Genomic DNA, 15,965 nt, shown 5'->3' on the forward strand with positions numbered 1-15,965 from the left:
GAAAAATATGTCCTAATTAATCACTTATTTTGATAAACATTACACCATCAGTTCAATCTAACAAAGGATAATTGTTTTTGTCTTTGCTAAGTTAAACAAGCAGATGGTTTCCACTACTGCTGCTGCATTTCCTTTGTTGCTAAAGTATATGTTTCTTGGGATTACATCACCACTTAAATGAATTTAATTAAGTAGGGAGGTGTGATCCCTCAGGAAATAGCTTTTCTAAGGTTGCACTTACAACAGGGTCCCCCCCCACCATGTACAACAAATGTGTGCAACACATTATTTTTCTCTCTCTTTTTTCAGGAGCAAAGACAATTATGCAATTATGCCCCACCCAGAAGGATGCAGCTGTTCCAAACCCTTCAAAATCCAAAATAAAACTTATTCAAGCTTCCGTGCCTGACAACTCAAAGAGGACATTTGCTTCCTTGACCATGAGGTCTCCCTCCAGCCACAGCAGCACCCTAAGTCTGAGAGCAGAGCGCCATGGAGCAGAGGGGAAAGCGCTCTCGGAGTGCAGGTGCACCGGGCTTCCCCCCCGACTCTTGCACCTGACCCGAACATCAAGGAACATTCCAACCCACCTGGCATCTGGAAAGGGCTTCCTGGGTCTGAGCTGGTGGGCGAGTGCGGGTAGGTGCCACTGCTGCTTCCAGGAGAGTTGGGGTAGCTGCTACTGGGGGAGTGAGGGAACGGATGGCTGTTGGGTTGCTGGAAAGAATCCGGAAAAGTGGCGTTGAGTGGCATGTGAGGCTCATTTTGTCCTAAGTTACGGAACTGAGCTAACAGGCTGTGCTGAGGATTATATTCGCTGTGTCTTGGAACCAGCACTGGAGGAAGAACTGGAAAAAGGGAAAGAAAAGCAAGAGACAAACATGAAAATGATGAAAATCTGTAGTAAGGTCACGATAAGCCCTGCCCGCCTGCCAACTTGAGCAAAGCCATTTTTCACTCAGGAATAAATGCGCTAACAGTCTCTTTAGAATGGCTAAGAGACATGCAGCACAGACAAACTGCCCAATTAAAGTCTGCAAAACACCTTTTATGTTAAAAACGTTAGGGTTCCCCAATTCTTAATGTTTTTGTTCACTAAAAACCAAAGTACAATTAAGAACATATACCATCAATGAGAGTTCCACGGTCACACCTCTGGTTGATAAGCTCTTCCATTGAAAGAGTTAATACTTATTGAATAGTATGAATTATTCACCAGAAATATTGTAAACTGACATATCAACTCATTTTAAAACAAAAGGAGGCACGGTAAATAACACTAAGAGGATAAATACAGGGAGCCGCATAAAATCCAAATGCCAACGAAGGTCGTTAGTTAGACAAGATATGTTTTGTGGGACAGACTTCACGTTGTGTCCAAGTCGTCATACTTCACAAAAACATTTTTTCTCTGAGGATATTAATGCATTTAACCCACTTCTCAGTACTCCTCAGCACTACCTAACAGGCAAAGGAAGAAACAGGTTATACAATCCACACTCTGCTAATTGGATACTCAAAGTATAAAGCCCCAAAATGCACACACCATTAGAGGAGGAAAGAAAACAGCTCAAGCCATTCCTAAAAGCTCTGTATGTCAGGAAGCTAAGGAGTTAATAATTAGCATGGTCTGTAACCTCCAGAAACCTCTAGAGGCAAAGCCACTATAAATAAGATGTCAATGGAAGATAGCAAGCCCTAAATGGCTTAGAGCCTCAACTTCTCACCACAGTCTTCAGATAGCTCCTTCCTGGGAACATAGTAGGGGCTCCTTGAACCCCTACTACAACTTTCATGGCCTTGGCTAGAAAAATCACCCATTTGGAAATCTGCACAGAGGAGAGAGGATTTAAAATCTGATACTGTTGTTGGCAGGCAGAACTCAGAATATATTCTCCCAAAGAAACAATATTTAGTGGCATTAGGAATTAAGTAGATTTCTGAGGGCTTTCCAGAGACTTTATCTATAACTTATACCATTTCTGCAGGAAAATGTGTCCTGTGAACACTTAGATTATCACTTATTCATGAGCTAAAGATTGTTTTTTTCTTTTACGTAAAAATAGGTCTTTGAAGGTCTTAAATGGTCTCTGTAGAAATAAATTCCCCACTAACGGACCCCTTAAAAACAAATCTTTTTAGTATCATAAATGTGTTTCCTTTACTGCACAGTGATGGAATCTACCCAAATTAAGTCATCAAAAGCATAATTCCTCCTTCTACCTTTCAAGAGTCACCTGAAATATAAATTATTTTGCTGAAGAAAAAAATCGTCTTAAAGGCTCTCCCAATGTCAACAGAAATCTATATTTCAAATAAACAAAGGCTCCAAAATAGCACAATACCTTTGAATTACCTATCCAATCAACGATTCTTTTTCTATTGGCTGCTGCAGCGTGAGTTACCACTCTCCAACTTGCCTTTCATGGTCATTTAGCGGTAGTCTCAAGTCTGATTATTAGTGCCTTTAAAAGGGGGTAAACACTGGGCTCTAAACCCTTCCCCCCAAATGCTGCACCAGACAGCTCCTTGAATCCATTCTCCTTCTTGACCCTTCAAAGGACACCCCCCCCACATAAAACATTCTACTTACTAGAGCCCCTATTTCAGCGACTAATATTGCCTATAATCTTAGAACTGGGAATTTGCTGCTTCTCCTTCCTCACATGTGACGGTGGCAGCAGGAGGCAATGTACACCTCGAGTTCATGTTTGGCACATGTGTTCCTGCAGTAACTCTGCTGTGTGCTGCGCTGGTCTGGCCCAGGGCGCAGCGCCATCCTGAGTGCACAGCGCGGATGACATCACCAGCTTCTGCAGATGACCTGGGGAGTGTGCCACCGACTATAGCAAAGCACCACCCTACAGATAAACTTGAGGAGAAAAATAACTTTTTTCTCACCTCTGATTAGTAAGATAAGATGAATTTTGGCACTGCTGACATAGGAACAAGTACCTTTTATTTTTTTAAGTAGGCTCCACGCCCAACATGGGGCTTGAACTCAGGACCCTGAGATCAAGAGTCCCACACCCTACAGGCTGAGCCAGCCAGGCGCCTCAGTACAAGTATCTTTTAATAAACTTTAAAAAAATGTACTGAGGTGTCACACATCTATAGTAAAATGCACAGGTGTTCATACAAATGGAGTAATATATACTCTTGTATCTGGGGTTCTTCGGTTCAACACTATGTCTTTAGGATTCATCCAATGCTGTGTGTAGCGTCTTATTTTATAGATCATGCTTTGTTTACTCAGTTCCCCCACCTAACTTCCTCAGAGGATGATCAATTTCTTTCTATCCCCTGGTTTATCCTTCCTGTATTTCTTTGTGAAAAAGTCAAACTGATGTGCTTAACTTTTGTGGTTCCTTATTTTGTCTTTACTACTAAACAGGAAAATAGCCTACTCTATATACTCTTTTGCACTTTGCTTTATTCACCTATACCCGACAATTAACCTAGTAGTTTAGAGAGATCTTCCTCATTTGCTTTTACAGGTAATTCAGCACCATAGTTTCTTTGACCAATCTCCCATGTCTGGGCAGTTGACAGTATTTCACCCCTACATGTAACGCTGAAATGAATAACCCTATGCTCATATACTGCTGTTTGTTAAAGGAGTACCTTCCGGGTAAATCCCTGCAAGTGGCCACACTGGGTGAAAATGAAACTATAACTTCATTATCCTCAAGTGCTCCTTCACAGGGGTTGTGCCATTTCACATTGCTACCTGCCACATATGAGACTGACTTTACCCCCACAGCCCGTAGGACAGAATATTTTGTCAAGATTTTTTTTTTTTGAAGGAATTTCTTTCTCTCTCTTTTTAAAAAAGATTTTATTTATTTTAGAAAGAGCAGGGGGTAGGGGAGAGGGCAATGGGCAAGGGCAGAGAGAGAGAGAGTCTCCAGCAGACTGGTGCTGAGCACAGAGCCCAATGTGGGCCATGACCCTGAGATCCTGACCTGAGCTGAACCAAGAGTTGGACGCTGAACTGAGTCAGCCAGGTGCCCCAAGATTTTGATTTTTTTTTTGGATGATCTGATAGGTGAGAAATGGTATTTTAGTGTAATTTTAATTTACATTTCTCTCACGGCAAAAGTTGATCACTTTTTCATGTATTTCAGAGGGCATTTTAATATATTCTTTTGCAAATGGTCTGCTTGTGCCTTTTGCCCATTTTTTGCTATTTTCATTTTTCATTAAAAAATATAAATATATATTAGAGACCTTAGCCTGTGCTATTTTATATGCTACAAATATTTTATTACAACCTGTCACTTGTCCTTTGACTTTATGTGAAAAAGTTTTTGATAATCAAATTTATCAACATTTTCTTTTATTGCATATGGATCTTGAGTCACAGAAAGGCTTCTTCTACACCCAGATTGTAAGGAGGAATTCACCCATCATTCTCCTAGTGCCTATAAAGTTTCCTATTTTACTTAGATCTCATCCATTTGTAGCTCAGTTTTATTTATACCATGAGGAATAGGTCTAATTTTATATTTTCCCAAATGGTTGGCCAGTTGCTCCAACACCATTTATGAAAAAGCCCATCTCTGCCTCAGTGATATACCACCTTTTTCATAAGGTTCCATACATGTTAGGGTCTATGTTTAGACATTCCATTCCATTCTATTCTAGTCGGTGCCCCACAACCACGGTGTTAAGTATAGAGGCTTTAAAATGTGTTTTAATAGATGGTAGGGCTAGTCCGCCCCTTCACAGTTCTTATTCAACGTCCTGCTTGCATGCTTACTCCTCCAATATCAACCTTAGTTTCACCTTGTCTACCTCCAGAAAAAAAAGAGATTTTGGTCATTGAACTAGGGTCACAATATATTTATAAATTAATGTAAGAATATCTTGATGGTGTTCAGATGTCCTATTCAAAACCTAGGAAGGTTACTTCAGGTCTACTTTTGCACCTTTTAGGAATGTTCTGCAGTTCCTATCCATGTTCTTCTGCTTGGGCTGCCAAAAAAGAACACCACAGATTGAGTGGCTTATACACCGGACATTTATTTATTCAACATTCTGGTGGCTGGAAGTCTAAGCTCAAGGTTTCGGCAGGATGATTTCTCCTGAAGCCTCTCTTCTTGACTTACAGATGGCTACTTTCTTCCTTTAAGTCCTCACATAGCTTATTTCCCTGGAGCCTCTCAGGGTGTCATAAAAGGACACCAGTCAGATTGGATTAGGGTCCATCCCAATGGCCTCACTTTAACTTTTTTTTTTTTAATTTAAATTCAATTAGTCAACTTACACTACATCATTAGTTTCATAGAGATCACTTTAACTTTTTAAAGGCTCTGTTTCCAAATATTTGTATTCTGAGGGGTATGATTAGGGCTTAGTCATGGAGGGGGATGAATAATTCAATCTAGAACACTGCATTAGGTTTCATCAATTCCTTCTCACATTTACATTTACTCCTAAGTATTTTATCTTTTCTGTTGCTACATTAAATGTAGTTTTCTCTTCCATTATATCTTCTGAATGGTTAAGTATTTTTATACATGAAGATTATTAATATTTCCTTGCTTTTATATACTGCTACCTGGCTGAATTCTTTAGTTGTCTGTTAGTTTATCATTGATTTCTTACAGAATTCTCCAGATAAATGATCATGTCACTGACAATGGATTTAGTTTTCCTTTCCTTTCCAATTGTTTCCTCTTATCTAGGTGCACTGGCTAATAGGGCCAATAAAAGTACTGGAGACAGTGAACTTCCTTGACTTATTCTTGACCTTGGTGGGAATGCCTCTAGTATTTCCCCTTAAGATGCTGACTTTAGGCCTTTGGTATATATATTACATTAAGAAAATATCCATTCATTCCTATAGTTCAGTGTTGTTATTAGGAACAGGTGTCAAATTTTTTTTTAAAAAAAATAAAAGATTAATTTATTTAGAGACAGCAAATGTGAGTGGGGAGAGGGAGAATCTCCAGCAAGACTCTCACTGAGCTGGGAGCCTGACTCCAGGCTTGATCTCATGACCTAAGTCAAAACCAAGAGTCAGATGCTTAACTGCCTGAGCCACCCAGGTGTTATATTTTTGTCAGAGAATCTTTCAGCATTTCTGAAGATACTTATTATTTTTCTTCTTAGATCTAATTAATTTGATTAATTATTCTTGCATTCCCAGCATAAAACCTGCTTGGGTGGTGATGTAGAGTCTAGCAACTGATATTTAGGAATTTTAGACCAATATTCATACATGATACTGTTCCAATTTTCTTTGTGTGTGTGATCGTTATCAGGTTTTGATATCAATGTTGTACTTGCTTCATAAATATTTCTGTGCTCAGGAACAGTTCATGTTGCTAACTAGTCTCTAAATGTTAGGTTGACTTTCCTTGTTAAATTATCTGGGCTTGGTACTTTCTTATGGAGTAGTTCCTTAATAATTTTCTTTATTCATTCCACAGAAATAAATTTAAACTTTCTATGATTATTGAGGCTCATTCTGGTTATTTATACTTTTTCCAGAAAATTATCCATTCTACCTAGGTTTTCAAATTTACTTGCATAAAGGTGTGCAAAGTCATCTTACAGTTAATTTTGTACCCTCTTTATCAATAACTGTTTCCCCTCTTATATCTTTGTGCTTTCTCCTCACCTGATCCTCTCTTCTTAATTACCTGATCCTTGGTCTTTTTTTGAAACCAGAATTTGGATTTGTTAATTTGATCTTTTTTTTTTAATTCTCTTATTATTTCATCTTCATTCTCCTTCATCTTTTTTTTTTTTAAAGATTTTATTTATTTATTTGACACATAGAGAGAGTGATTACAAGTAAGCAGAGAGGCAGGTAGAGAGAGAGGAGGAAGCAGGCTCTCCGCTGAGCAGAGAGCCCAATGCGGGGCTCAATCAGGACCCTGAGATCATTATCTGAGCCGAAGGCAGAGGCTTAACCCACTGAGCCACTCAGGCACCCTCTTTTTCATCTTTATTCTCTCTTCCCTCATCCTTTCTTTGACTTACTTTGTTCTTTTCCTAGCTTTTTTGACTGAAGCTTTAAAAATAATCTATTTTTATTATTTCATTTTTCTGATAAAGGTATTCAAGGCTATGAATTTTCCTCTGATCAATGGTTTAAGTGTATCCCATAGACTCTGATATGCAGGTTTTTTGGTGATCATTATTTTCCAAATACCATGTAATTTTTGTTTATATATGTCCATTCACCTATGGGTCACTTGCCTTACATTTCTAGGTTTATAGTATTATGATAAGAATGCTGATTGCATTATTCCCAATTTGTGGAAATTGCTATTTTCTTTGCAACACATTTTTGTGAGTGTTCTTTGCACTTTGAAAGAACATATATTTTCTGTTATCAATGTGCGGTGTTAATAGGGAACTGTAAGAGCTACCTTATTAATAATATTACTTAGGTCTCCTGTATCAGGGGTCAGCAACCTTTTACTGGAAAGGATCAGAGAGTAAGTATTTGTGGTTTGGTGGGCTATATGGCCTCTGTCACAACTATTCAACTCCCCTGTCTTAGCAAGAAAGGCATAGATAATATGTAAAAAATCGGATGTGTTGAGTTAGGAAACTTCACTTATAGAACAGGTAACAGAAGGGATTTGCCTGTGGGCATAATCTGCAAACCTCTTTTGACAGCTTTTATTTGAGAGCAAGAGAAGCACAAGCAGGGGGTGGGGCAGAGAGCAGACTTGCCACTGAGCATAGAGCTGAGCAGGGAGCCTGATATGGACTCAATCCCAGGATCCTGACATCATGACCTGAGCCAAAAGCGGATGCTTAACCAACTGAGCCACCCAGGTGCCATTACTTATCTTTGCTGTCATACCCTATAGTTTCTGCTTTATACAGATTGCTGTGATATTTAGTACATCTATGTTCACTATAAAGTGTCCTTTGTGTCAATACTTTTGGTCTGAATTCTATTTTGTCTGATATCAGACCCACAACCCCTACTTCTTATTTTTTAATTATTATTTTTAAAATTATTTTTATTAACATATGATGTATTACTTGACCCAGGGGTTCAGGCCTGTGATACTTCTTGTTTCTATTTGCCAGACAGACCTTTGCTAATTCCTTTACTTTTAACCTTTTTAAGTCACTTTGCTTTTTTATTTTTTTCTTGAAAGGATGGGTCTCTTGACTATAGCACTGAGTTTTGCTTTATGAACTTGAAAATCTCTTTAATTGTTGAGTTAAGCCCATTTAATTTATGGATATGAATGATGGGTTTGGTCTCAACTCCTGTCATGTTATTGTATAATTATTGTCACATATTTATCATATTTCTCTATGGGATGTAATTCTTTATTTTCTATATTTTAAAGGAAATTCTGAAGATAGCTTTGTATTTCTGTTGCATGATTATTTTGTATTTGTACTTTTAGCATCTTCTTTGTTCATTCCTTAACTGTATTTCCCAGTTGCTAAGTTTTAAATGGTAGCATCTGACTCTGATCTATTATCTAAACAACCAATTATCTTACTCTACTTTCCTCTTTTTCTGTTCTTCTATTCCATTTTTAAATGTGCATTCTTTCTACTCTTGTCAGAACATCTAGGGTTTACATTTTATTTTCCACCCATATTAGCATTCTTACTTTTGCCTTATCTCTACAACTTCACCACCAAATTTTCCTCAGTCACCTCTTAAATGAATAAAGAATAAAGGTACCCCACCATATTTCTCAAGAAGAGCTCAGTGTAACAGTATTCACACATATATTTAAAACGTTCTGTAGTCTTGATACTGAAAGATAGCTTGCCTTGCCTCTGATTTCCTTAAGCTTCCTGAAACGCTTTTTCACTGTTGCCAATTTCTGTATGATGCTTTCAAAAAGTCTGATTTCAGCATGTTCTTGCCTGTACAAACTATATGTGTTCTTCTTGCCTGGAGGCCTTCAGGATCTCTGACTTCTGTCTTGCAAATCTAATATAGCTTTACTAGGTTTGTCTCAAAGTTTATCCCTATAGGTGAATCTTCCCACGTAGTTGGTGGGTCCTTGCAATATGTAGATTTAGGCTTTCTCTAACTTCTGTTCCACGATCTCTAAGAACTTAGGAGCTCCAACTATACATATGTTAGATCTTCTTTGTTGTCCATTCCAACTGCTTTCTCTCAGACCCCTTTTTCCCTCTTTCCAAGTCTCCCACTCATTTTTAGTTGTTTTTTTCTTTGCCTTCCTCAGTAAATCTTCTGATATTTTATTAAGAATCTATTCTCCCATTGGCACACTGTAATTTACTCTTTACTTATGAAGTGGCTTCGTCTTAACATTTATTTTCTGAGTTCTATCACTCTCACTGATTTTCTTCCAATTTCTGTCCATTTATGTACTTAATTTCTGAATTTCTGACTTTTCCCCCAAATGTTTGTTTGAGGATATTTATTTTGAAGTGTTGTCTTACACTGACACATTCAAGCCATAGACTCAAAGAAAATACTTGCAAATCACATAGATGATAAAGGATTGTATCCTGAATAAAGAACCTCAAAACTCATTAATAAAAAACAAGCAAAACAATTGAAAATTAGGCAAAAGATATGAGCAGACTCTATGCTAAAGAAGATGGACCTTAAAATCATTGTATTCAGTGAAATAGGTCAGACACAAATGAACAAAGATTTTAATTCTATTTATATGAAGGACTTAGAATAGACAAATTCATAGCTATAAAAGTCGAACAGAGGTTAGTTATCAGGGGCTGGAAGAAAGAAGAAAAAAGTAGTTATTGTTTAATGAGTACAGAATTTTTGTTGGGTGATGAGAAAGTTTCAAAATGTTGAACATAGAACTGCCCTATGACCCAGCAATTGCACTACTGGGTATTTACCCTAAAGATACAAACGTGGTGATCCAAAGGGGCACGTGCACCCGAATGTTTATAGCAGCAATGTCCACAATAGCCAAACCGTGGAAAGAACCTAGATGTCCATCAACAGATGAATGGATAAAGAAGATGTGGTATATATACACAATGGAATACTATGCAGCCATCAAAAGAAATGAAATCTTGCCATTTGTGACAACATGGATGGAACTAGAGTGTATTATGCTTAGCAAAATAAGTCAAGCGGAGAAAGACAACTATCATATGATCTCCCTGATATGAGGAAGTGGTGATGCAACATGGGGGCTTAAGTGGGTAGGAGAAGAATCAATGAAACAAGATGGGATTGGGAGGGAGACAAACCATAAGTGACTCTTAATCTCACAAAACAAACTGAGGGTTGCTGGGGGGAGGGGGGTTGGGAGAAGGGGGGTGGGGTTATGGACATTGGGGAGGGTATGTGCTTTGGTGAGTGCTGTGAAGTGTGTAAACCTGGCGATTCACAGACCTGTACCCCTGGGGATAAAAATATGTTTATAAAAAATAAAAAATTAAAAGATAATAGTGATAATGACAGTGATAATAGTTAAACAACACTGAATTTATTTAATGCCATGGAATTGTACATTTACGAATGGTCAAAGTAATAAGTACTACGTTACATATATTTTACCACAATAAATTTTTTTTTTATTTTAAAGATTTTATTTATTTACTTGAGAGAGAGACAGTGAGAGAGAGCATGAATGAGGAGAAGGTCAGAGAGAGAAGCAGACTCCCCATGGAGCTGGGAGTCCGATGCGGGACTCGATCCCAGGACTCCAGGATCATGACCTGAGCCGAAGGCAGTCGTCCAACCAACTGAGCCACCCAGGCGTCCCACCACAATAAATTTTTAATTATTAGGATTGACCATACCAAGTGTTGGCAATAGAGATTCTCATATATTGCTGGCTGTAATGTAGAGTGGCACAACCACTCTGGGTAACATTTTGGCAGTTTCTCATAAAATTAAACGTATCTACCACATGTCCCAGCCATTTTCCTTCGAAGAAATGCAAATCCTCCCATGCAAAATGAAAACATATCCATATAGATGTGTGTGTCTTATCTGTGATAGCCAAAAACTGGAAACAAATATCCACTGAAAACCAAACGAGTAAATTATGGTATATCACTACAGTAAACTACTACTCAGCAATAAAAAGTTATGAAATAGTGATTCATACAACAACATGGATGAATCTCAAAATATGCTGAGAGAAGTCAGACAGAAAAAGAGTATAGGGACACCTGGGTGGCTCAGTGGGTTGAGCATCTGTCTTTGGCTCATGTTATGATCCCAGGGTCCTGGGATTGAGTCCCATATCAGGTTCGGGGAGCCTGCTTCTCCCTCTCCCTCTGTCCTTCCCCTGGTTCATGCTTGCTCTTGCTCTCTCTCAAATAAATAAAATCCTTAAAAAAGAAAAAGAGTGTATATTGTTAATTCCATGCATATAAAATCTAGAATATGCAAACCAATGTATGGTGACAGAACTCAGAGCAGTAGTTGCCTGGGGATGATAGTAAGGGCTGGAGAGAGAGAGTCTTTTATCAATTTTTAAACATGCCTAAAATGTTTTATTATCGATTCCTTTTTTGAATCCCATCTTCAAAGTTTTGGAGCCATTACTCTGAGCTCAATAGTATATTAATACCCAACTAAAACAGCTTTATCCTACTATATCTACTTCTGGCACTATATAATGCGTAGCTCCCCATGCAGAATCCCCAACCATGAAAGGAATTCCAGTTGGTTATCAGACATACCAGCTCCTAGGGTGAAAACCAACTGAAGTTATCAGAAGTAAAGAGTTGCAAGAAAGCTCCATGTTAAAGCAGCAATAACATTTAAGATATGCAATGTCTCGAATGGGCCATTAAAAGTTAGTAAGCAGAACTCCAAGGTAAATATTCTATGCACCTTTTTTTTTTCAAGCAGGCTCCATGCTCAGTGTGGAGCCCAAGACGGGCCTTGAACTCACAACCCTGAGATCAGGACCTGAGTTGAGATCAAGAGTCAGATGCTTAACTGACAGCCACCTAGGTGCCCTTCCACTTGAAAGAGGACTTTTCTAAAAAAATAAAAAATAAAATGGCTGCCACCAGTGTTCTCACATTAGCCTCAGAATCTGAAAGATGTTTCTGTGTGTTTTTCAACATTTTTCACCATAGTAAACACCAGTGACAGAAAGTGAACTCATGTGGGATCCCAGCAGCTCCACTGGAATTGTGAAATTACACTGAAATTTTTCTTCACCTAACCAAATTCATACATATTTTATGCCCTACACCTTATTACTTATCAAACACAAAGGTGATATTTTAAATAACTTGTAATCAAGTAAAATTGATACTCCAAGGAGACATGCCAAGTTACCTACGGCTCTGAGTACCCGGAATGGCACTATGCTGGGGTGGGTGGTGGTACCCCAAAGTCTGAATGCATGGATTTCCTACTGACTCAGTGTCACAGTTCTTAACCAGTTATTAGTATCTCAGAAAACTACAGCATAAAAGTGACCAGGGACGGTAAGAAGGGAGACAAATAAATACAGAACAGACTCTAAGAGCATTTACGTAGAAAGAGACACTCATCAAGTCAATTTTAGGTGATCATCAATATTCCACAAAATTTATAGTAACACACCACAGTCACCGCAGATGTTTGCTCTAAGCCCAGACCCACGCTGAGCATGTTGTATCACTTTGGAAAGAAGAGCGCTTACAGGGTGACTGACCTAAGGTCACAGAAGAAGTGTCAAGAATTAGGAAGGCATGGAGCACTCTCAACCACGATGTTCTACTGCTTCAGCGACTCTAAGTTTCTAAGAATGTTAAATTATATCCTCGACAGTTTAAGGGATGGATACGTAGAATAAATTTCAGAAGTTTTCTGGACAAAAATAAAGTTATGGCCAGCCAATTTAAAGGAAAAAACTCTAGTTCAATTTAGCAAGTTCAGTTATGCGATCCTTCTAACTCCCTGATGATACATAATACATGATTATCAAATCTGATTTGCGTTGTTTGAAGACTTAGAAGTATGGTATCTGTATGTTCTGGCTTGCCTGGGACAGTCCCAATTTGTAGGTGCCGTCCGGTGGGATTATTAGTAGGTGACCCATGCTACTCTCAAAAGTGTCCTGGTGTGGACAACAAATTATATGGCATCCAAACTAGAAACAGTAACTATTTAAATTCAGAAGAGGAAAGATCTGGGTCTGGGATCTGGAACAGCTGCTAGCCCCAGAGAGAAGTGTTAGTGTGGCAGACAGACATGGGGCTTAGTGAGGCAGGGCTGTGCTCTACAAGCACAGCTGCTCTAAGATGACCAGCCCAGGCCCCTCTGGCCCGTGTGGGCCCTAAAGGTGCCGCTCCCTCCCAGATATCTCTTCATCTCGCCACCCCCAGACCTTGTTTCCTTCATTCAATAATATTTCAGTTAAGGAATGATTAAGAGAGCTGTTTTGTACTGGGGGAAAAGGAAAAAATGAACATCCAAATGAATAATCCAAGTTTAAATGCATCTTCTACGTACAATTCTTATTTCCTAGGCAAGAGTTGGATGAACTAGCTGAAAAAAACAGGATTTGCAAACTCTAGGCCTGACTCAGGTCAGGAACAGGAAGGCAGAGAGAATGAGAAACATCTTTCTTCTAATATTTCTTTCCATGTTTCAGGCTACTTCTATTTTATGGAGAACAGATAATGGAAGCACAGACTCTTCTGGGGAACCAAGTTTTCTTTGGTGCACTGAAAAGCTTACTCCTACTTGGCAATTTCAAACAATGACTCAAGTTTGTGGCTTCTCTTTCCAGGGCTGCTCCTGGTTAATTTGAATTGCAAGAATCTCTTTGGAAAGAGAAGCCCAATGGTAAAACACATTTCTTTATACACACAAACTTCTTTTTTATGTCAATCATTTAAAAATCAGACTGTGTTGGGTCATTCCTATATTCTAAGAGTCCCAACCCTGGTAAGAACCCTGACTGGCTTCACACCACCTCCTGAGGTGTATTTGGGGGAAGGGGGGAGGACTCCTAGGCAATTTCACAATGCTTCCTTCCACCCACATAAAAATCGCTAATTGCTGTATGTCTTTGAAAGGAGGACGCTCTCTTCCCTTTTCTTCCCAACGAAGCAAGAGAGGAGAAAAGTCAGATGGCTGCCTCCTCCCAGAGATGGACCTCTGCTTTTCTAAGTTTTTAGACGTCTCTTTCAGTTAAAAAAAATAAATAAATAAAATCCCTTTCTCAGTCTACAGGAAAACCAAACTAAGAAAGTTTCAGGAAGTGAGTTTCAGGAGACATTTGTAATTCTGCTATTGGACTCTGTTTTCCTGTGTTGCCAGGCACAAGGAAAAGGCATGAAGAAGAAACGGCTAAAATTGGACAGAGGAGCTGAGCTCTGGAAAGCATTCATGCACACCCCCTAGGTTTGTGAGCTTTTTCAAGATTTTGAAGCCCTGCTTGAAATTCTATCCCCAAGTCAGTGGTAGCCTAGTAATGAGACGAAGGCTGACAAATCTCTACCTAAACTGTGACCCATCAGATGCTGGTGAACAAGTTTTGTTTTGTTTTTTAAACACGCATGAGAGTTTTGGTAACAAAGAGGCCAGACCCTTGCCTACATTTGCCCACATGCACATGATGACCAACAAGCTAGATGCTACTCAGTGGTACATAAAGGCTTTTGAGTTCTGATGACTTGGAAAAGGCATTTAAGCAATAGAACATCTGAGTTCAGCCCTGGCCAGGATAATAACTACTTTTCTGACTTTGGGCAAATCATTTAATTTTTCAGAGTCTCAACTTCTTCACTCAAAAAAGCAAGGAACTTGAATTCTAAAGGACCTTCTTGCCCTACATTCCACAGGTCTTCTGACTGATGATAGAGCTGCTCTATGTGTATCTGGGGCTTCCTGTGTATAAAATTCAGCACCAGACCCCATCTCAGTTGGGTCTCAGGATGCCTCGGGGAGGTCACCTAAAGAGCAGGAAGGTGACCCAGGGCTAACCGAAGAATGGCCTAAGAAGCAGGCCAGTGCTGCCCTTCCCCCACGAAAACAAGGGACGGTGATGCTGCCGGAGCAGCTGTCCCCTGTACAGTATCTGTACTAGACAGATGCCCCTAGATACGGTGTGTGCTCAGTGGCTCGGTGACCTTCTAAACAGAAACATTTCAAGTAGAGTAGTGGCGAGGGGAAGACCATTGAAAAGTTCACAGTTCATTTACTAAATGAAATTCCTCACTTCAGAAGGTGTCAGGGAAACTTCATACTGAAGATTCTCAGAACCTTTAATCAAGGTTAAATTTTAGTAAAACATATAGCCCCAAATCCCTGAGTGCTGGCATTTTCTCTCTCTGTTTGCTTAGTGGTGGTGAGGCAACAATAAGACAATAAGGTGAAATAGTATGAATGTTCACTAAGCAGTACATACACGCCCATCAAATACCGACTATAGGCAAGGCCTTGTGCAGGGCACGGCCAGTGCGGAAGTCAGCGGGACAGCCACTATCCCTGCCTACACGGAGTTCATGAGACCACTGAATCTTCCCAACTGACAAGGAAGCGGGCTCGGCCTGGGTCAGTAACACACCCAAGGTCACCACAGCTGCTGTGGTGAGAGCCAGGCTTTGAATCAAGGCCTGCTCATCACCACCACACCGCACTGCTCAGCCTGTAAAACTAGAAGGAGATTCTGGAAGTCATCATTAAAATTCTCTTTCCGGTACTCTGTTTAGTTTTTTGGGAGAACATCTTTTTAAAAGTTAAGACAGTTCTGCCTAAAGTGAGTAACTTCACAGTACCTATTTTCTAGGAACGTATCAATTAGTCTTCAGTACAAATACCTTAATACAAAACAAATAGGTGAACACAGTTTGACTATAGGCAGAGAAATGAATTATCATCAGTAACAGTATCTTCAAGCTTAAAAAGAAAAAAAATGTTAAATTTACTTAAAAGTAGCCTATATCTAACTCAACTTTGAGAACTCAACTTCGTAGATAATTCCAAGCCAGGGCTCTTTTTGGTATACTACAGCTGATTTCCTTGAAAGACATCTTATCTGTGAGATTATGCACCC

The 15,965-nt window shown here is 39.3% G+C and overlaps 1 protein-coding gene across 4 annotated transcripts in view; it reads right to left on the bottom strand.

Annotated features, from left to right (window-relative positions):
* Window positions 1-15,965, bottom strand: part of SMAD1 (SMAD family member 1) — a 74,130-nt gene that overhangs the window by 16,228 nt on the left and 41,937 nt on the right. For all 4 annotated transcript variants that reach the window (XM_004758000.3, XM_004757999.3, XM_045078344.1 and 1 more), the window contains one exon: window positions 591-848. In XM_004758000.3, coding sequence (XP_004758057.1) covers window positions 591-848 — 258 coding nt within the window. The remainder of the gene's footprint in view (window positions 1-590; window positions 849-15,965) is intronic.

Source organism: Mustela putorius, unplaced genomic scaffold (assembly GCF_011764305.1).
Source record: "Mustela putorius furo isolate JIRA1106 unplaced genomic scaffold, ASM1176430v1.1 tig00000242_pilon_pilon_pilon, whole genome shotgun sequence".
Lineage (NCBI taxonomy): Eukaryota > Metazoa > Chordata > Mammalia > Carnivora > Mustelidae > Mustela > Mustela putorius.